At 38.8% G+C, this 23,033-nt stretch overlaps 1 protein-coding gene across 1 annotated transcript in view; it reads left to right on the top strand.

Annotated features, from left to right (window-relative positions):
- Positions 1-23,033, top strand: part of Diaph1 (diaphanous related formin 1) — a 104,721-nt gene that overhangs the window by 65,836 nt on the left and 15,852 nt on the right. Inside the window, exon 19 of the mRNA XM_070036249.1 lies at positions 18,516-18,614. Coding sequence (XP_069892350.1) covers positions 18,516-18,614 — 99 coding nt within the window. The remainder of the gene's footprint in view (positions 1-18,515; positions 18,615-23,033) is intronic.

The raw sequence follows: 23,033 nt of genomic DNA, 5'->3' as shown, positions 1-23,033 counted from the left end.
TGGCAGTCTGTTGCCTAAAGTCTTAAAAATTTTCATGCTAGAGGTGTGGCTCAATTGATAGAGCACCTGCCTAGCAAGTATGAGGCCTGAGTTCAATCCCCAGTATTAGGGGAAAAGAAAAGTTTGCAGACTGTCTCTGTTTTTAACAGAGAACATTGTCATAAAAATAGATCACATCCTTCCTAGGAGTAAAAGAGATTTTGAGCTTTGGGGTAGAGTGTTTATCTCCTGTGTGATAGCTGCATTCTTGGGATGTTTGCCTATCAATTTTCTTACAAAATACTTTAAAAAAAAAAAAAGCAAGTTATCAGTCTTCCTGATTAGACCTAATAAGTTTACAACATTTCATGGACTGTTTTACAAAGATAACACAATAATGTTGTGTTAGTATGGGGTGGCTTTCATAGTTTTATGACTACATCCCCCCTCTTCATGCCATTTTTTGAGATTTCTGGGACTGTTGAGATGAAACCTCTTGCTTAGTGCTCTTTTTTGCCTTCTGAAATGAGTTGTGACTCTGACCTTCAGTGGCCACATTCTACTCCCTTGCTCTAAGACAGAGTACAGATTATAGAAGGAAAGTTACAGGGTCTAACTTCTTGGCAAGACTGTCAGAGCACTTGTAAAGTATGGTCCTTGGAGACGAGATTGGCTCCATGTTTAGTTTGGAAACTATAGTTCCTACTAGTGACTGACTTAGAAGCTGTTGAAGAGGTCACAGTTGTAGCAGCTAAGAAACCTGGACCTTGCCACTTGGTTGGTGGTGTATTTGTTTTGTGTGGGGAGTTGATTTTTTTGTATGTGTTTGGTAGTGTTGCAATTTTTTTTTTTTTTTTGGGTCCGATCATGGGGTCTGAACTCTGGGCCTGGACGCTGTCCCTCAGCCCTTCAGCTCAAGGCTAGTGCTCTACCACTTGAGCCACAGCGCCACTTTCAGCTTTTTTTTTTCTTTTTGCTCATGTGGTACTGAGGAATTGAACCCAGGGCCTCATGTATGCAAGGCAAGTGCTCTACCACTGAGCCACCTTCCTAGCCCCTAGTGTTGCAAATTTTAATTCAAAATAGACCCTCTGAAAATAATAGGTTTAAAAAGTCCAGCAAGCTCTCTGAATTTACAAAATTATACTAACAGCCACATACCAGTTTCACAAGCGCCTTGAAATACATATTAAACATGCCAGTGTTTGTATCACTTTCCAACTGTCATTCTCCATATAGTTTTAGACAGGCTTCTCCCAATGGGTTGACTCCAGTCTAAGTCAGAGGTCCACATCACTAGCTCTGGCATTTCATTTTCGTATGTGGAAAAAACAAGGTTTACTGCCACATGTCTTAGCCATGGTCACTTGAGTGACAATGGTCTCTTTTTTACTGCTGTCTATACAATCAGTCTTTGCAAAGACTCTCTTCCTCCCTCTTTGCTGAGCTACTCTGTACCCACTTCTGTTTTTGTCCTTTATGAGTTTTGTACACTTCTACATACTGACATTGGATCATTTTATTTTATTTTATTTTATTTATTTATTTATTTTTTTTGTCGGTCGTGGGGCTTGAACTCTGGGCCTGGGCGCTGTCCCTCAGCTCTTCAGCTCAAGGCGAGCGCTCTACCACTTGAGCTACAGCGCCACTTCCGATTTTCTGGTGGTTTATTGGAGATAGGAGTCTCACGGTCTCTCCTGCCCGGGGTGGCTTTGAACCGCGATCCTCAGATCTCAGCCTCCTGAGTAGCTAGGATTACAGGCGTGAGCCACCAGCGCCCGGCTGGATCATTTTATTTTGAGGCATCATTGTTCTGAGCCTTCTATCCTTGGCTTAGAAGAGCTAGAGGCTGGATCCTCTATGTTTTGACTTTGATGTTAATGTTAAGTGCTAAAATTTTGCTATCCTGAACTAATGCTACATTCTTATAGCAGGGCTGGGAAAGGAGCATCCTGCAGATACTCCATTATGACTCTGCTGCTGGTTGGCAACATTCTTCCTAATCCAGCATCAAAGCTGAACCAGAGCTAGCAGTCTGGGCATGTGAAAATACAATAGACGATGCCCAGAGAAATGCCTTTCTTACTCCTCTCACACTTTTCCTGTTTACATTTTACACAAGTGATATGTTAAAATCAAAGTCAAGCTGTTTTACTTTATCGTTATTCCATCTAGACTTTGCCTGGGCAGAATATATAGCTTTTACATGGTTGTAATCAGATATATTTGTATGTGTGTTTACATGTGTGGTATAGCATATAAATCATATGGGTATAAGCTAATGAACTTTCAAAAAACTAAAAGTGAAATTTATATCCATAGAATTAGTAACTATTATCCTACATGAAACACCATAGATTCCTTTTTCTGGATCCTATTATTCATGATATGTTTTCCTGTTTGCTTACTCTGATAATATACATTAAAGTATTTTTAACTCATGCCACTTTAAAAAATAGTTAAGTAGGGGCTGGGAAGGTGGCTCAGTGGTAGAGCGCTTGCCTTGCATGCATGAGGCCCTGGGTTCTATTCCTCAGCACCACATAAGCAAAAAGAAAAAAGCTGGAAGTGGCGCTGTGGCTCAAGTGGTAGAGCGCTAGCCTTGAGCTGAAGAACTGAGGGACAGGGCCCAGGCCCAGAGTTCAAGCCCCACAACCAGGCCCCCCCCCCTAAAAAATAGCTAAGTAGAATTCAATATTTGTTTACACCAAACTTCCTGGTTTATATTACATAATTCTGAAATTCATCCATTTCGATTTCTATTCCTACCAGAATCTTAGGCCATGCCTTCATCAGTTAACTGGAACACTATATACTATATACCCTTCTAATTTTTCTGAATCAACCTCATTCACAGATATTGTCTATTGCATATTAATACTTTCAAGTATTTTGCTTCTTTTTCATTTATGAATTGAAGGTTTTATCTATTGCCTCAGTGCTATGAGAGTTAGGATGTATGTGTTAATTCTATTGTTACCTTTATTTCTCTTCTTCAAACTATCACTTAATTTTTGTTTGTTCTTTTAATATTTAACTTGTTTCTGTTAAATATAAAAAATACAGAAAGCTACATGGAACAGAAATATAATTTAATGAATTTCATAAGGTGTGTGGTTTCATACATACCATGTTAGAAGACGCTTTATAGATAAAGTCCATAGGAGTCTCTCTGTGCTCGTCCCAAGAATGACCACTATCCTTGCCTATAGGATAACCACTTCTTTGTATTTCTGTTGTGCTGTATCTGTCACCAAAGTTTGCGTTTCTGAACACTACAGTTTAGTTTTGTCTATGATTTTAAGTTTTACCAGCAAGTTTTATTAATACGGATTAATGGATTTCACTGTGACAGTTCCATATATGTATTGATCATGTCTACCCAGCCCTCTCTTCCCATTCTCCTAGTTCCTCTTTGGCTTTCTCTATATAAGAGAAAATACTCAATAATTGTATGTCTTTTTTTTTTTCCTTTTTTCTTTTTCTTTTTGCCAGACTTGGGGCTTGAACTGAGGGCCTGGGCACTGTCCCTGAGCTTCTTTTGCATAAGGCTAGCCTTCTACTACCTAACCCTCAGGGCCACTTTCAGCCTTGGTCTGTTTATGTGGTACTGAGGAATCGAACCCAGGGCTTCATGCATAAAAAGCAAGTACTCTACTACTAAGCCACATTCCCAACCCTCAAAACTTGTTATTTCTATATCTAACTTTCCTTCATTTCATATTGTCTTCCAGTTCTATCTCTTCCTACAAATGACAGGATTTTATTCTGTTTTACTAGCCTGTGATCTTGAAGGTCCTTTCCATTTCCTTTATTCCATAGATTCCTACACCACCTCCTTTTACAAAATGACATACAGTCATTTTGTAAACACAGTTGAATTTGTTTTGTGTTATTTCTCATAACACGGATTTTGTCATTGTTATAATGTAGTCTGTATGTTTCTGTCACCTGTGTTTGCTGTTAATTAGTCATTTGATCTAAAGGCTTAATAGAATGGAGCTCTTTATCAAGACAAACTTCTTGACATCTTCGTATTAGGCTTAGGTTTTTATTGGGAAGACATGGGATTTCCTATTGCACCTTCTGTGAATTTAGAAGAGATTGATTTTCAGTATACAGAGCTGTTTCTTAAGGTTACAAAATGGTGGTAATCCTAAAAAAAGGAAGTCTTTATATATCTAGACATCAATTCTTTGGCAGTTTTACAAGTAACTTTTCTATGTTCTTACAGTATTTTAGTAAATGGAAGTTTTTGTAAAAAACTTGACTTTGCCAATCTTTCCTTTTGTGATTCATATTGTATTTTAAGAAATCCTTCAATCATCAACATAATTCATCCTTTAGTTTTACTACTCAAATTGTTTTTAGTTGGTATGATACTGGCTTATGTATGGATATGATTTCTTTTTTTCAAATATATGCATAGTGGTCCTGATTATTAGGAGGTCTGTTTTTTTTCTCACAGTATCTGGTGTGCCAGGTTTGGCACACCAAGTGTGTTGATTTGTGAATAGGTCCTTTTTCTAGAGTACTCTTTTTGTTGTTCATTTGTCTCTCCTATGCTAATATTACATGACCTTGAATATCACAGTTTTTTATTTTGTATTGGTATCACCCATCTTCTGCTGGTTCTTGAAAAATGTCCTAGCATGTCTGAAGATGTATCTCAGTTGTAAATGGTATGATAATCATGTGCAAAGCCCTGAGTACAGTTACCTTCGTAGGCTGAGTGTGGTGGTTTATCCCCGTAATTCCAGCTACTTAGAAGGAAGAGATTTGGGAGGATCCAGAATCAAGGCCAGCCAGTACAAAGTTAGGGAGACCCCATTTCAGTTAAAAAGCCAGATATATTGGTGTACTTTTGTCTAGGATGCTCAATTAGGAGGATTATTGTCACATTGGCACCCAGCAAAAACAGAAGACTCTACCTGAAAAATAAAGGAGAAAAAAGGAGTAGATGGGGATAATGCCTGCTAAAGCATAAAAACAAGTTCAAACTCGGTACCACTGACATGTAAATAAGTAAACCAGTCCTACCTCTTCTTGGCCCCCTCTTTTTCCATATAAATCTTAAAATTAGCTTACCAATTTGAAAGATGAAACCTGTTAAGATTTTTTTTTTATTCTGTTCATTCTATAAAGTAATCTGGGATGAATTGACATCAGTGAATTCAGCAAACCTCTGAGACAAAATATCATTGAACTGCATCCCAGGCCCTAGTCCAGTATTTTGTTCCTGATGTTAGCTATTCATTTATTTCCAAGTATTGAAATGAGTAATCAACTATCCAGTCTATCAACCCCTTCTCTCTCTCTTTTCTTTTTGGTCAGTTGTGGGGCCTGAACTCTGGGCCTGGGCGCTGCCCCTCAGCTCTTCAGCTCAAGGCTAGCACTCTACCACTTGAGCCACAGAGCCACTTCCAGCTTTTTCTGCTTATGTGGTGCTGAGGAATCGAACCCAGGGCCTCATGCATGCAAAGCAAGCACTCTACCATTAAGCCATCTTCCCAGCGCCCCCCTTTTACTTATTCTACTTTCGTTTTCAGTCGTTTTTCTTCATACATGCTTTTGAGAATATACGTTTCTGTTTAATTTAGTTTTAATTTTAATTTAATTTAATTTTTTGCCAGTCCTGCGGCTTGAACTCAGGGCCTGGGCATACTGTTCCTGAGCTTCTTTTGCTTAAGGCTAGTACTCTTCCACTTGAGCCACAGCACCATTTCCAGCTTTTTCTGTTTATTTGGTACTGAGGAATTGAACCTAGGGCTTCATGTATGCAAGGCAAGCACTGTACCACTAAGCCACATTACCAGCCCTGTTTAAAATAATTTTGTAGGTGCTTCACTTAAGTCCTGGTAGAAAGTGTGTTGCTTTTTCACAGTTCTAAAGGATAGAAATCTGATATAAAGGGGTTAGCAGACTCAGTTTCTTCTGAGGCCTTTCTTAGCTTGCAGATAGCCGTCTTTTGCTGTATCATGTGTTTTTTTTTTTCTTTCACATGCTTATTTCTAATTTTCTAATTATTCCACATTTTCTCCTTTCTTGTAAAGACATCAATCAGATTAGATGAGAAACCACTCGAATGCCTAATTTTTAACAAACTACAAGTTTAACAACATTCTGAGTTTTGGGAGCTTAGGACTTTACCATATTCAGTTGAGGAGAGCAGAATTCAGCCTACAATAGAGAGCATTTCTAGTTATCATTTAGTCCAGAAAATTTGTCTTTTTCTTTTTTAGTACTAAGAGAATAGAACCCAGTTTTGAATATGTTGACAAGCCTCTACCACTCAGCTACATCCCCAAACCTTTTCAATGGGTTACATATTAATTTCCACATATATACAGTGTATTTGTTTCCTATTGCTGTGAAAACTAGTTACCCAAACTTAGTTGGAACAATACAGATTTATTTTATTTTATTTATTTTTTGTTGGTTGTGGGGCTTGAACTCTGGGCCTGGGTGCTGTCCCTCAGCTCTTCAGCTCAAGGAGAGCGCTCTACCCCTTGAGCCACAGCTCCACTTCTGGTTTTCTAGTGGTTTATTGGAGATAAGAGTCTCACAGATTTTTCTTCCCCGGGCTGGCTTTGAACTGTGATTTGCAGATCTCAGCCTCCTGAGTAGCTAAGATTACAGGCGTGAGCCACTGGTGCCCGGCACAATACAGATTCATTACCTTTCACTTCTGGAGGATTTTCTTCTCTTTAAGTTCTGGAGGATATAGATCCTGAAGTCCTGGTGGTGTGGTGTGTTCTATCTGGGGGTTCTAAAGGAGAATGTTTCCTTGCCTTTTCCAGTTTCTAGAAGCTTGTCTGCATTCTTTGTCTTTGGCTTCTTATTACACACTAAAGCCAGCAACATACGTTCAAATTTTTCTTCATCACATCTCCCTGTCCCTGACCCTCCTGTCTCCTTCTTAAAATAATCCTTTCATTTATATTCTGAACAGTTTAGATAATCCAAAATAATTCTCTCATCTCCGATCTTTAAATTATTCACATCCATAAAGCCCCTTTCGCCAAGTGAAGTTTTTATATTCATAGGTTCCAAGGGATTTGGAGTTTTCAGGGACTTGTGTTGTTCTTATTTCTAGATATTGTGTTCTGGTCAGTGCTCTTGTGCTTTGTATATTTAAAAATACTTGAAGAGCATTTCTATATTTGTTTCATGAAGTGCTCTGTATACTTCCATTAGTTCCTTTTTGTGATGTTTACACCTTCCATATTCTTTTTTTTTTTTTTTGGGTCGGTCGTGGGGCTTGAACTCTGGGTCTGGGCACTGTCCCTCAGCTTTTCAGCTCAAGGCTAGCGTGCTACCACTTGAGCCACAGCAACACTTCCCCATATTCTTATTTTTTGTTTGATTGTTTTATCAGTTATTGAGAAAAGTAGTTAAAATGTTATATGCAATGCATTTTGCATTGTAGTGCTGTCAGTTTTTACTTTATGTATTTGAAGACATATATCATATATATATGTATTTATATGAATTTTAGGCTTTTTCTGTTTATGTGGTACTGAAGAATTGAACTCAGAGCTTCATGCATGCTAGGCAAGCATTCTATCACTAAGCCACATTCCCAGCCTTTAAGATATATATGTATGTGTGTGTGTGTGTTTATTTTTTTGTTTGTTTTTTGTTTTGTTTTGTTTTGCTCGGTTGTGGGGCCTGAATCTGGGCCTAGGCTCTGTCCCTCATCTCTTCAGCTCAAGCTAGCACTCTACCATTTGAGCCACAGTGCCACTTCCAGCTTTTTCTATGTATGTGGTGCTGAGGATCCAAAACCAGGGCCTCATGGCATATAAGGCAAGCACTGTACCCCTGAGCCACCTTCCCAGTCCCGACATATATTTTTTTATCTGGGTGCTGGTGGCTCACACCTGTAATCTTAGCTACTCAGGAGGATCTGAGTTCAGAGCCAGCCCAGCCAGGAAAGTCCATGAGATTCTTATCTCCAATTAAGCCCCAAAACATCAACAACAAAAACACCAAAAAAACAAACAAACACAGAAGTGGAGCTGTGGCTCAAGTGGTAGAACACAAGCCTTGTACATAAAAACTCAGGAATACCACCTAGGTCCTGAGTTTAAGCCTCAGGACCAGTAACCCCCCCCCCACCCCCCAAAAAATTGGCATTTCAGACTTTCAGAAAAGTTGTAGAATAGTATAGAAAAAAATCCTACACTTCACCACATTCTTCAAAATGTTTACATTTTCTATTTGCTTGATTTTTCTGTTTGCACATATGTTATGTATGTATATACATATGTTCGTTTTCTTCTGAACCATTTAAGGGCAAATTGCAAGCATGATGCCTCTTTATAATTCTTCAGTGTCCATTTTCTAATAAGAGGTTTACAAACACGGGATGGTTATCAGAAGTAGGAAATTAACATAAAAATAGTTATGAATCAGTAGACTTCAAGTTTTGCTAGTTCCCTCCACCCCTATCACCCTGGTCCTGGAGCTTGAACTCGGATCTAGGCACTAAATATCACTGAGCTTTTGTGCTAAAGGCTAACACTCTACCACATAAGTCACAGCTCCACCTTTTTTTGGGGGGGGGCGGGGTTTACAGACTTTCTGACTGGGCTGGCTTCGAACAGCAATTCTCAGATCTCAGCCTCCTGAATAGCTTTACAGGCGTGAGCCACAGGCACTTTGTGTTTTGGGGACTTTCTGTTCTTGTTGTTTTTGTTTTGTTTTGTTTTTGTTTTCCTTTTCTTTTTTTTTTTTTTTTTTTTTTTGTTGTTGTTGTTGGTTGTGGGACCTGTACTCTGGGCCTGGGCGCTGTCCCTCAGCTCTTCATCTCAAGTCTAGTGTTCTACCACTTGAGCCACAGCACCATTTCTGGCTTTTTCTGCTTATGTAGTGCTGAGGAATCGAACCCAGGGCTTCATGCATGCAAGGCAAGCACTCTATCATTGAGCCTCCTTCCCAGCCCCTTGTTTTGTTTTTTTTTAAACAGATTTTCTTGTAGCCCAGGCTGCCCTTAAACACATTATATAGCCCAGGCTACCTCAAATTTAGGATCTTTCTGCCTTAGCCTCCCAAACACTGGGATTACAGGTATATACTACCATACTTGCTTAGATGTGTATTTTTTAAAATTTATTTTTGATAGGGCCAAGGCTTGAACTCAGATAAAGTTAGTTGATGCTCTACCACTTGAACCACACTTTTAACCCTGCTTTTACGTGGCTATTTTGGAGATAGACATTCGTGGACTTTTCATCCTGGCTGAACTTTGATCCTCTGGATTTCAGCTTCCTAAGAGTTGGGATTATAGGTGCATGCCACTATGCCTGATTAAAATTCTTAACACCTTTTTTCTTTAAAAAAAAAAATCACAATAGAGGGATTATCTTTTATACTATTTTTGTTGCCTTAAATATTATTTTGCAGGGGGATTCTGGTATTAATGCAACTTCTGCTTTCTATTAGTATTTGCCTTGTGTAACAATAAGTCCTTTAACTTCAGTCTTTCTGTATTCTTAATCTAGATGGTATTCTAGTAAACAGCATATTATTAGACTTTTCCAGTTGACACACTGAAGGTGTGGCTCAAGTGGCAGATCAATTGCATAGCAAGCACAAGGCCTTCAGTTCAAACCCTAGATATGTGTGTCTTTAAAAAACACCCAACTTTCTTGATTTATTGAGTATGCGGTGTATAGCATTAGACACTAAGGGTATAAGCAAACTCTTCAAATGTCAGTCTTAGGGGAGGAGTCAATTTAGTACTCTGGGAAGCTTCTGGTCATGTGAAGGGACCACAACTGGTGATGATGGCCTTGTTGGCATAGTCTCCACAAAGCAGAGGATATCACATAGTGAAAGACGAGGAGCATAGACAATTTTGGTCTTAACTGGAACATGCAGTTTATTTCTATTTAACATGATTACTTGAAATATTTGTGTCTACCACTTCGTGTTTTCTACGTGTTCCATTCTATGTCATGTATTGATTTCATTCCATTTAAAGTATTTTCTCTTTATTTCCTACCTAACTTCAATTATTTAGATATTTATTCAATGTCCAAATGATTTGGGGATTTTCTACATATCTCTTAAATGAATTCCAGCTTAGTATTTCTAATCATACTTGTAATGATTTTTGTTCTTTGAAATCTGTTGAGATTTGCTTTTATGTAGCATATAATCAATTTTAGAGATGTGTTATGCACATATGAAATGCCTAAGCATTGTTAGATATATTTTTATGATAGTATCAATTAGATGAAGTGTGCTAGAAGTATTCATATTTCTCTATATCTCTGAAGTCTTTGTCTGCTTGTTTCAATAGTTTTCATACAAATGGTATTTATTTTTCACTACAGTGGTTGCTTTGCCCTTTAAGTCAGCTGTGAATTTTTTTTACATTTTGAAACTAAATTATTGAATGCATTTGGATTTAGAATTGCTATGTCTTCCTTGTGGAAAACTGTATTATACAAAATATGTTTATTCATGACAATAGTGATGGCTTCTCTGTTAATACTAGAATGGCAACAGCAGCTTTCTTTGGTACTTTGGCTTTCTGTATCTTCTGCCACTATTTTTCTGTAAACATATATGTGTATTTAAGATGTGTCTCTTGTAAGTAGCACATATTTCAGTGACTGGTCAGTTCAGTTTAACTATTTTAATTTTTTTTGATAGTGTGTTTCATCCATTTGAGTTTATTTACAACATATTACTGTTTATTTTCTGTTTGGTTTGGTTTTCCTGATTTATATCCTTTTATCCATTCTTGCCTTCTTATGAAATTACTTTAAACTTTTAAATTATTTTTCATTCTCCTATTTTTATGTTTTTACTATTGTATTAGAAAGTACACAGTTGATTTATACTCTACCAAATTACAATTTTGAGCATTTTCTACATGATACTAGAACTTTCCAACATTTAACTTATTCACTGCATGCTTTCCTTTAGAGTTATTAATATCCTTTTTTTGTTTGTTTGTTTGGTCGTGGGGTTTTAACTCTGGGGCTGGACACTTTCCCTCAGCTCTTCAGCTCAAGGCAGGCTCTCTACCACTTGAGCCACAGTGCCACTTCGTTTTTTGGTGGTTAACTGGAGATGAGTCTCATGTACTTTCCTGCCGGGGCTGGCTTTGAACCACAATCCTCAGAGCTCAGCCTCCTGAGTAGCTAGGATTACTGGCATGAGCCACTGGCACCCAGCTAGAGTTATTAATAGCTTGGATTTTAAATCTGTATATATTTTAAGCCTCACAAACATCTTTTTTTTTTGGGGGGGGGGGGGTCGGTTGTGGAGCTTGAACTCTGGGCCTGGGCGCTGTCCCTGAGATCTTCAGCTCAAGGCTAGCACTCTACCACTTAAGCTACAGCGCCACTTCTAGTTTTCTGGTGATTAATTTTAGATAAGAGTCTCATAGACTTTCCTGCCCAGGCTGGCTTTAAACTGCAATCCTCAGATCTCAGTCTCCTGAGTAGCTAGGATTACAGGCATGAGCCACCAGCACCCAGCTACACTGTTTTATAACATCAATATTCACTTAATATCTTTGCTGTGGTTTTCCTTCCGGTTTGCATTTCTTGATGTCTTTTGGAATATATTTTTTTCTTTTTTTTTGGTTGGTCGTGGGGCTTGAACTCTGGGCTTGGGCACTATCCCTGCGCTCTTCAGCTCAAGGCGAGCGAGCACTCTACCGCTTGAGCCACAGCGCTACTTCGAGTTTTCTAGTGGTTTATTGGAGATAAGAGTTTCACGGACTTTCCTGCCCGGGCTGGCTTTGAATTATGATCCTCAGATCTCAGCCTCCTGAGTAGCTAGGATTACAGGCATGAGCCACTGGCTCCCGGCTTGGAATATATTTTTTTCTTTAGGTTAAATAATTGCTCCAAATAGCATTGATTTTAATTCAGTTCTGGTAATGCATTTTTGTATCTTGACGAGCTGTATTTTCATTTATGTTTAAATGATATTTTGTCATCTTTTTCTTTTTTAAGAACTCCATTTGTCATTGTTCATTTGAAGATAATTTATTTCATTTCTGAGCAGGGGAGTTGGAAGCATAGATAAAGACCCAAAGTTCAAACACCCAATACTGGAAAAAGAAGAGCGCAAAAGCCATGCATACTGGCACATGCCTAATCCCAGCGTCTAGGGAAGTAATTGTGAAGATAAGGCCAGCCTGAGCAAAAATTTATAAGACCCCCCATCTCAACCATCGGGCATGGTGGTATACACCCGTGGTTCTAGCTACACAGGAAGCATGGGTAAGATTACAAGCTGAGGCCAGCCAGGCAGAAACATGAGACATTATCCAAAATATAACTAAAAAGCAAAAAGAACTTGGAAGCATGGCTAAAATGGTAGAGTATCTGCCTGGCAAGTGCAAGCCTTTGAATTCAAACTCAGTACCATTAAAAAAATGAAAAAGAAAAATCCTTTCAACTCTGATAATGTGCCCAGGTGTTTATCCATGTGTTTATCCTCGGATTTCTCTGGGCTTCTTCATTATGTGTGCTGAAATCTTTCATCAGTTTTGGGGTAATGCACAGCTATTTTCACTTTCTTGGCTTCTAGTTGCATAATCATCGAGTCTCCGGAGCTTTTCATTGTTCTCACGTCTCTTGCATTCTTGTATTTTCTATTTTTTTTTAACTCTGTTCATAAGTTTGAGCTTTCTTATCCTCTTCCAGTTCACTAACTTCTATGGTCTCTTAGGAAACACATCTGTTGCTCCTTTTCAGTTGTGATCTTTCTTAATTGTAGAATGCCCATTGATATTTTTAAATAAACTCCAACGCTGGTCAACTATCATCTTTATTTTTATTTTTCTCTCTGTTTTTACATTTTGATTAGCACATATTGATTTTACGAAATAATGGGCTCCATTTTGACATTTCTATACCTGCATTCATACTTTGCTTGTCCCATTACCTGTTATTCTAAGTCCCTTTCTTTTCCTTCATAGCCCCCTTTTTACTTTCATGACTTTTGTGTTTGTTTTTAATTCCTACATGAGAAAACATGGGATACTTTTCTTTCTGAGTCTGGTTTATTTTGCTTACTGTGATGATATTAAGTGACTTTTTAAAATGTTTTTCTTGAGACAAGATCTCAATTATATATAGCCTATACTAGCCTTGAACTCATGATTTCCTTGCCTTAATTGGATAATAGATATTTACCACCACAGTCTACTTGCTGCCTCCCCCCACTTTATTTCTTTTAGTTTTTTGATGATACTGAGGTTTGAACTCAGGGCCTCAGGCACTTTACCACTTCAACCATGACCCCCTGCTCTTTCCTTTTATGTTCTTGAATGTACTAACCCTAGATAGTTTAAAATTCTATGAGTAAGCCGGGCACTGGTGGCTCACGCCTGTAATCCTAGCTACTCAGGAGGCTGAGATCTGAGGATCGCGGTTCAAAGCCAGCCTGGGCAAGAGAGACCGTGAGACTCCTATCTCCAATAAACCACCAGAAAACCGGAAGTGGCGCTGTAGCTCAAGTGGTAGAGCGCTTGCCTTGAGCTGAAGAGCTGAGGGACAGCGCCCAAGCCCAGAGTTCAAGCCCCACGACCGACCAAAAAAAAAAATTCTTTGAGTATACTCTGCAAGTTGTGTCTGTTGTTTTCTTGTCTTCAGTTTGAACAAACAATCTTGCCTTTCACTATGAGTTTTGGTTTTCCCAGCTTAACCTGAAGAGCATCTCTTATTTAATACTTCCCATTTTGTGTAGTCATTGGACCTTGGCTGCAGTCTACCCTGGCTCCATAGAGCAGTCAGACTCGTATTAGAGCAGTGCTTACCTCTGTGAGGTACTTTACCACTGTCTTGTGAACTTGTGTTAAAGCTTGTTTCCAAAGCATTATATCAGCATTTTAAAATATCTTTCCATGGGGACTTAGCCTCATCATAACAAATGAAATTTGTTTTTGTTGGTATTTATATGATGATCTTCCCTCCCTCCCTCTCTCTCTTCTTCCCTTTTTCCCTCCCTCCCTTCCTTCTTCCCTTCCTCTTCCTCCCTCCCTCCCTCTCTTCCTCTTTCCCTTCTAGTGATTTATATTTTTGTATCTTAACCTAAGAAATTGTTGCCTACTATAAAGTGGTAGGCAAGTTCGTTTTGTCTTTTCTTTCTTTCTTTCTTTCTTTCTTTCTTTCTTTCTTTCTTTCTTTCTTTCTTTCTTTCTTTCTTTCTTTCTTTCTTTCTGTCTGTCTGTCTGTCTGTCTGTCTTTTTCTTTCTTTCTGTCTTTCTTTCTGTCTTTCTTTCTGTCTTTCGTGTGTGTGTGTGTGTGTGTGTGTGTGTGTGTGTGTGTGTGTGTGTGTGTGTGTGTGTGTGTGTGTGTGTGTGTGTGTGTGTGTGTGTGTGTGTGTGTGTCATGGGGCTTGGGCTCTGTGTGTGTCATGGGGCTTGGGCTCTGTCCCTGAGCTCTTCAGCTCAAGAACAGTGCTTTTATCACTTGAGCCACAGTGCCACTTCTGGTTTTCTGGTGGTTAATTGGAGATAAGAATGTCATAGAGGAGGTTGGGAAGGTGGCTCAGTGGTAGAGTGCTTACCTTACATGCATGAGGACCTGGGTTTGATTCCTCAGCACCATATAAACAGAAAAAGCAGGAAGTGGCACTGTGGCTCAAGTGGTAGAGTGCTAGCCTTGAGATGAAGAGCTCAGCGACAGCGCCCAAGCCCAGAGTTCAGGCCCCATGACCAACCAAAAAAAAAGAAGTGTCACGGAGTTTCCTGCCTGGGCTGGCTTTGAACCATGATCCTCAGATCTCAGCCTCCTGAGTAGCTAGGACCATCTGCATGAGCCACTAGTGCCTGGCTTGTTTTGTATTTTCTATTTAGAATTTTCTATAATTGTATATGTGACTGTGAATATGCATATAAATATTTATTGTATCAATAGAATTCACATAATACAAAATTTGTTACTTATACTGTAGTGGTTACACAGTCACTGCTACTAATTCTAGAACTTTCTCATTGTACTCATAGGAATTCTGACCCACTACTAGGCTCTACTTGTTTCCCTCAATATGGCAACTGCTAATCTTTCTGTTTTCATAGATTTGCCTATCATTTCATTATTAATATAATCATACAATACATGCCCTTTGTCTCTAGAAGTCCTATGCGCTATCCATTGCACCATAGAGCCACCTAATACATGACCTTTGTATCTGACTTCTTTAACTAATTGTGATGTTTGCAGGGTTCATCTGTGTTGCATGTATCAACATTTCATTCCTTTTTGTATTTATTGTGTGATAATAGTATATTTTGTTTTGTCATTTATCAGTTGACAGGCATTAATTACATTGTATATACATCTTGGTTGTTATTTGTTATGATTCTGCTATAAACATTTTCTTTTGGGGAGTGGTAACTAGGATTGCACCACTATACCCAGCTCTTTACTAGGATTATACCACTATACCCAGCTCTTTTTTTTTTAATTTTTAGAAAGGGATGGTTCTGAGGTTTGAACTTGGGGCCTTATTCCATTGCCTGGGCTGATCTTGAAACTATGTCTTCCCAATCTCTATCATGCCCTGTTCTAGTTATTCTCACTGTTTTAAAAATCATTTGCATGGTTTATTTATTCAGTATGTTATTTTGAGCGTACCTGTCTTTGAGCTAAATTTCTTTTTCTTTCATTTTGTGTGTGTGTATGTGGGGGCAAGGAGAAAGGAGTTAGTTATTGGGCTTGAACAAGGGCTTGGGTACTATCTCTGAGCTTTTTTTTGCTCAAGGAGAGTGCTTTACCACTTAAGCCACAGCTCCACTTTCAGGTGGGAAATGAGTCTCAAGGACTTTTCTTCCTGGGCTGGATTTGACTTTGATCCTCAGATCTCAGCCTTCTGAGTAGCTGGTGGCACCCGGCTGAAAATTGTTTTCTGTGCCACCTGCCCAATACCCTCCTCTTGCTTAAGTACTATTGCTGATTTTTTTTTAATCTCACTTATTTTTTAAAAATCACTTTATTGTACCTTTTCTTGCATGCATTTTATCCTTGTTTTTGTTTTTGAAGGCAAGGTCTCTCTAAGTAGTCCAGGCTGTTCTGGAACTCATGTGTAGCTCAGACAGGGCTCAGTCTTCTGAGTGCTGGGATTGCAACTATATACTAATACACTTCGCTGAGCATTTTTTAATATTCCACTTTGATTTATTTTCAGTATTTTTAAGTTGTTGCTCTTATAATAGACATGTACACTTTTATTTGTCTTATGAGATCAGTGTTTTGCTAATTTTTATGAAATATAGAAACCTGATTTCTATTTAATATCCTCTGTTGAAAAGCAACCAGTTTAGTAAAGTATTTGTTTGTTTGTTTGTTTGTTGGTCATGGAGCTTGAACTCTGGGCCTGGGTGCTGTCCCTCAGCTCTTCAGCTCAAGGCTAAACTTGAGCCACAGTGCCACTTCTGGTTTTCTGGTGTTTTATTGGAGATAAGAGTCTCATGGACTTTCCTGCCCTGACTGGCTTTGAACCATGATCCTCAGATCTCAGTCTCCTGAGTAGCTAGGATTTCAGGTGTGAACCACCAGCGCCTGGCTAGTAAAGTTACTTGATTTTCCTTTCAGAGCTATTCCCATAACTCCCATTTCTAAAATGTTGACATCCTATAGGAAAAATTATGTTACAATTATATCTGCTCCTCACAGTTTCTGTTTCCTTCTTTGTGCTCAACATCCTAAGAACCAGTGTCAATCATTTTTGGTGAATATTACTATAGGACTAGCTACTGAGGGAATGGTATAATGAAATATTATTTTGCTCATGTCCTTAAAGTTCAAAATCTGATGAGATGGACAGGCTAGGAATGTGTCTTAGTGATAGAGTGCTTGCCTAGCATGCATGAAGCCCTGGATTTGATTCCTCAACACCGTATACACAGAAAAAGCTGGAAGTGCCACTGTGGCTCAATTAGTAGAGTGCTAGCCTTGATCAAAAGAAGCACAAGGACAGTGCCCTGAGTTCAAGCCCCTGGACTGGCATTGAGGTGCATGTGTGTGTGTGGGGGGGGTGATATAACACAGGCTTTAAAAATAACAAGATGAGCCGGGTGGCGTGTGTGTGTGTGTGTGTGTGTGTGTGTGTGTGTGTGTGTGTGTGTGTGTGTGTGTGTGTGTGTGTGTGTGTGTGTGTGTGTGTGTGTGTGTGTGTGTGTGTGTGTGTGTGTGTGTGTGTGTTGAGACAAAGTATATACTGTATAAAGTAACACAGGCTTTAAAAATAACAAGAGGAGCCAGGTGGCTCACGCCTATAATCTTAGCTACTCAGGAGGCTGAGATCTGAGGATTGCAGTTAAATGCCAGCTGGGGCAGGGCAGAAAAATCCATGAGACTCTTTTCTCCAATTAACTACCAGAAAACTGGAAGTGGCACTGTGGCTCAAGTGGTAGAGCACTATCCTTGAGCTGAAGAGCTCAGGGACAGCGCCCAGACCCAGAGTTCTAGACCCATGACCCACAAAATAATAATAATAATAATAATAATAATAATAGGAAGAAGATTCATGGATAGGGATGAATATACTGCTTTGGATAAGAGTAGAAGGAAAGATGTATACCTTCTATGTATTCACCAGGGTGATGCTTGAACGTTAAGATCCTAGTAAGAATGTTATGCCATGGCGTTTGCAAAGATAAATACCAAAGCCCTTGTAGAGGAAAGAAGATACATGTTTATAGCAATATCAGTGAGAGGACATGCTATAAAGAGGTATTAAATTCACTGGGAATTAGGTGAGATCATAGGCATTTAGAGAAAGTTAGAAAAATTTTATATAGAGGAAGTCATTTAAATTCATGATAGAGCTTGAGAGATGAGAATTTTTATTTATTTATTTTTTTTTGGGGGGGGGGTCTGGTTGTGGGGCCTGAACTCTGGACCTGGGTGCTGTCCCTCAGCTCTTCAGCTCAAGGCTAGCACTCTACCACTTGAGCCACAGCGCCACTTCCGGCTTTTTTTTTTCTGCTTATGTGGTGCTGAGGAATCGAACCCAGGGCCTCAGGCATGCAAGGCAACCGCTCTACCAGTGAGCCACCTTCCCAGCCCAAGAGAGATGAGAATTTTTAATAGACAAAAGGATAACAGTGGAAGCCTGTGGCAATAGGGATTAAAAAGCTACTCTTCATTAATTGACTGTTTTGAATATTTTTATGAATAACATTTTATTAAAACACAGTATTTAGTGTCTTATGTATTCAGGCTACAGTAGCAGGGTTAAGAAATTGAGAAAGGCCATATGGCCTCCACTGCCTAAATATTATCTGGTTCTTTACAGAATGTTTTCTAATCTGTATAAATACATGGTATAGAAAACATATAGTAGGAAAGCATTATTGGTAAATTAAAGAAATGAAAATGATTTTCTAGTGTGGGAAGTCAGTAATAGAAGAGTGGCTAATGAAAGAGATTAGAAGAATACAATGAGGAGACCATTATAATGGAGAGAAGGTGAAAGGCCAGTTTGGCTGAAAAATAGTTCAGTAAGACAAAGGTGACTTATACTTAACCATGTTTTTCTGATCTTTCCCTCCTTAGCCAAGAAGGATCAGGAAGGTGGAGAAGAAAAGAAATCTGTGCAAAAGAAAAAAGTAAAAGAGTTAAAGGTGTTGGATTCAAAAACAGCCCAGAATCTTTGTGAGTAACTCTATAATCCTATTTGAAATATGAAGGAATTCTTCTCCAAGGACTTAATTCTCTTGAGTATATATACACCATGGAATATTACATAACTATAAAGAAAAATGAAATAGTGTCATTTGTAGGAAAATGGATGAAATTAAAGCACATTATATGAAGCAAAATCAGCCAAGGTTAAAAAGCCAATACTGGCAGGCATCAGTGGCTCATTTCTGTAATCCTAGCTACTCAGGAGGCTGAGATCTGAGGATCACAGTTCAAAGTCAGCCTAGGCTTTAACCACAACAAAGATGGAAGTGGCTCAAGTGGCAGAGCACTAGCATTGAGCACAAAGTTTCAGGTACAGCACCCAGGCTCTGAGTTCAAGCCCCAGGAATCTCCATGCGCCCCCCCCCCCCCAAAAAAAAAAGCCAAATGTTTTCAATTTTTTGTGGAAGCTAGAAGTAAGAGGTATATGTATTCATGGGCATGGACATATCTTTACACCTATATAAATATATACAATGTATATGTATACATTGTATACATGTAGGGACTGTTGAGGATAAGAAAGAAAGGAGAAGGGAGTGTAATGGAGGGTGAGTAATTTTGAATATTATGTCTGAATATAGCAAAAGGAATCTCAATGAAAGCTGTTGATCAGTAAGAGTTGTGGGGAAGGGACAAAAAAGCAATAGAGGTTAGTCTGTTTAAAATGTAAGTGCATGTCCATGTTGTGCATGTTGGTACACACAACAAAATGAATGATAGGAAAGTAAAACAGCCTCTTTTGAGCTGGGGGAAAGTACTAGTAGGAGAGGAGAGGGTTAACATAGAGGGTGAATGTAGATGAATATGATCAGAGTTTGCATATATGAAAATAGAACAATGAAATTTGTTGAAATCATTTAGGAAGTGGGTAGGGAGATAAGAGACATCGATAGAGGGGGTAAGTTGGATCAGGTTGCAGTCATTGTGTGTATAGAACTGTCACAGTGAAACCTTTTGTGCAATGAATGTCTGCTGATAAAAAGAAGATAATAAAAACAAATATGATAAAAATTTGATAAAACAAATAAACAATTTAAACAACAACAACAACAAGAGTTTAAATTGTTGAATTCAAGCCAGGCTCCAATAGCTCGCTCCTATAATCCTAGTTACTCAGGAGGTTGAGATCCAGAGGATCAAGGTTAAAAGTCAGAAAAGTTCATGAGACTCTTATCTCTAAAATAACAATCAAAAAGTCAAGTTGGAAACATGGCTCAAGATAGAGTGCCAGCTGAGCAAGCATGATGCCCTGAGTTCAAACCTCTACACCAGGAAAAGAAAAAAAAGTTGGGTTCAGAGATAACACATAATCTCTGTTGAGTAACTGAGAATTTAATTTTCTTGTGTCTAAGGTCCCTTGATATAAAACTTCCACTTGTTGAATTCCTGTTCTGTGCCAGGCAGCATAGCACAGTAAATTTCCAGCATCTAGTTTAATCCTTTTGGAAGCACTGCAAGTTATGTCAAGGAAACAGGCTAAGACTCAGGAATTTGCCTAATCATAGAGCTTGTAGGAAACTTCATTTCACAGCATCCACAGAAAATCTACCACAGGTATTCAAGCCACAGTATATTTCTTCCTTTTTCCCTTTGTGATCAGTAAGACAGATATTAGATTAGCTTCAATTAACTTTAAATGTACTCTGCAGTTTAGAATAATTAAGTTTTGTACTTCACAAAATAGGACATTACCTCCAGAGAGTATTGGGCTTGATACCAAGTTCTTTGCTTTTGAACTTGCTACGTATATTCAGAACTCTTGATTAAAAAAAAATTTCAGGGCAGAAATTCCCTCCAAAATTGATATAAGTAATATTTATTGGTGGTCAGATGAATGATTCTTTCTGTTGTTTATTTCAGCTGTTTATTTACTTTATGCTTAATAAGAGATTTAAATTTTTTTATTTTTAAAATTTTTTATTTTTATTTTATTTTTTTGCCAGTCCTGGGGCTTGAACTGAGGGCCTAGGCATTGTCCCTGAGCTTCTTTTTTTTTTGGGGGGGGGGGGTCCAGTTGTGAGGCCTGAACTCTGGGCCTGGGCGCTGTCCTTCAGCTCAAGGCTAGCGCTCTACCACTTGAGCCACAGCGCCACTTCCAGCTTTTTTTTCTTTTTGCTTATGTGGTGCTGAGGAATCGAACCCAAGGCCTCGGGCATTCAAGGCAAGCACTCTACCACTGAGCCACTTTCCCGGCCCCCTCCCTGAGCTTCTTTTGCTCAAGGCACTCTACCACTTGAGCCACAGCACCACTTCTGGCTTTTGTTTTATGTTTATGTGGTACTGAGGAAGTGAACCCAGGGCTTTTCATGTATGATAGGCAAGCACTTTACCACATTCCCAGCTGAAATTTAAATTTTTGTACAACCAAAAATTGAGAGATGTGCACATTATAGACATGTCTTTCAAAATATGAAAGGGCATATATTTCTGAACACTCACAGAGTTATAATGTAGTTATTGTCCTTATCTTTCCCAATGAGAAAACGGAAGTTTTGGACAAAGTCACCTATCTAATGACACTAACTTAGGGAAAAACAGTAAGCGTTATTCTTGAATGTATAATGTTAGATTAGTTATTATCTACAAATACTATTAAAAAGTGCCTGTGGCGGGCTGGGAAGGTGGCTCAGTGGTAGAGTGCTTGCCTTGCATGCATGAAGCCCTGGGTTCGATTCCTCAGCACCACATAAGCAAAAAGCAAAAAAAAAAAAAAAAGTGCCTGTGGATAAGTCCTTTTATGGAGACTAAAATGTTAGTTCCTCTTCCCAGTAGTATCTCTAGGAATATAAAACATGAGTGATTGTTGTTTTAGAAAGTGGTGAGACCCATGATGTAGTATGTTATTATTCCCAATAGAGTGATCTCAATATAGAAAACCAAATGAAAAAGAATTTAGAGCTAGGTGCTGGTGGCTCACACCTATAATCCTAGTTTCTCAGGAGGCTGAGATCTGAGGATCATGGTTCAAAGTCAGCCCAGGCAGGAAAGTCCGTGAGACTCCTGTCACCAATTAACTACCAGAAAACTGGAAGTGGCTCTGTGGCCTAAAGTGGTAGAGCGCCAGCCTTGAGCAAAAAGAGCTCAGGGACAGGCTCAAGGCCCTGAGTTCAAGCCCCACAACCAATCAAAAAATAAATAAATAATTGAGTTAGAGAGTAGGATGGTCTGGGGAGTGGAATTCAAGAATCTACTATGTAGATATAGTTCCTATCCTCTCGGACCACATGTCTGCTGGAAAGAGAAAGGTTAATAATAGCACGGATTGCTGAGTGCTCTGACAGAGTTACACTAGAAAGCTATAAGAACACTAGGATAGGGCATCCAAACAAGTGAAAAAAGGGCTGGTGTAAAATGAGTTGAAAAAGTTAAGAAATGAGGGTTGTTCATTTTAGGATTGGGACCGACCCATGTGAGATACGAACTATAATATAAAATTGTTTGTTCCAGAACTGCAAGTAGATGAGTATAGTTAAGTAAAGATAGAGAAGTTATTGAAGGGATTGATTAATTAATCCAGAAAAGTGAGTGTTATAATCCTATATAATTTTTAGGAGGGCTGCTTTGGTAGTGGTTTTTAGGCTGGATCACTGGGCAGGAAAAATAATAGGCAGGAAGATGAATGTTGTTATTGTCTTAAACAAGGTGAGGTAATCAGAGCCTAAAAGGGAATAGGATGAAAAGGAAGACACAGGATAAGAAAGAATACAGAATTAATGGGACTCAGTATTACGGGATAAAGGAGATATTCTGAATGTATATTTCTCTCCTTCCTCATTTACCTTCTCCCTCTCTTCCCAGACACCCCTTCCCTTCCTCTCCCTTTCCCTTGCCCCTCCCCTTTTAAAGCAGTACCATTTACTAGTAAAATTCACCAAGAGCAGATTCTCTGTCTCTGGTATCTAGTGGATATGAGTAAGAGATGTCATGGTTGAATCTTACATATACCCTTTTTTTACTATGTCAGTCAAAAAATAAACATTTATAAATGAAATGAAAGTAAACTATTAAATTTTCAGAATGTTATACAGAGACAGAAAGAGAGATGTTGGTAGTAAGACAAGAACATTGGAAAGGGACATTAAGGAGTGTTTTATTTTGGTGCTGGTTCTGGGGTTTGAACTCCGGGCCTGAGTGCTGTCCCTGAGCCTTTGTGCTCAAGGCTGGTGCTCTACCAGCCTTTTGGCTGGGGTAGTTAATTGAAGATAAGAGTCTTACACACTTTCCTGTCCAGACTGGCTTTGAACTTCAATCCTCAGGTCTCAGCTTTCTAAGTAGCTAAGATTAAAGGTGTGAGCTACCTGGCTAAGTTGTTTTGTTTTAAAATGGAGAAAATTAGCTGAGTACTTGTTGCTCACACTTATAATCCTGCCTACTCAGGAGGCTGAT

The sequence above is a fragment of the Dipodomys merriami genome, unplaced genomic scaffold, assembly GCF_024711535.1.
Source record: "Dipodomys merriami isolate MVZ:Mamm:240054 unplaced genomic scaffold, mDipMer1.0.p SCAF_27, whole genome shotgun sequence".
In the NCBI taxonomy this organism is placed as follows: Eukaryota; Metazoa; Chordata; class Mammalia; order Rodentia; family Heteromyidae; genus Dipodomys; species Dipodomys merriami.
The sequence above is the reverse complement of the archived record's forward strand: the minus strand, read 5'-3'. Positions and strand labels throughout refer to the sequence as shown.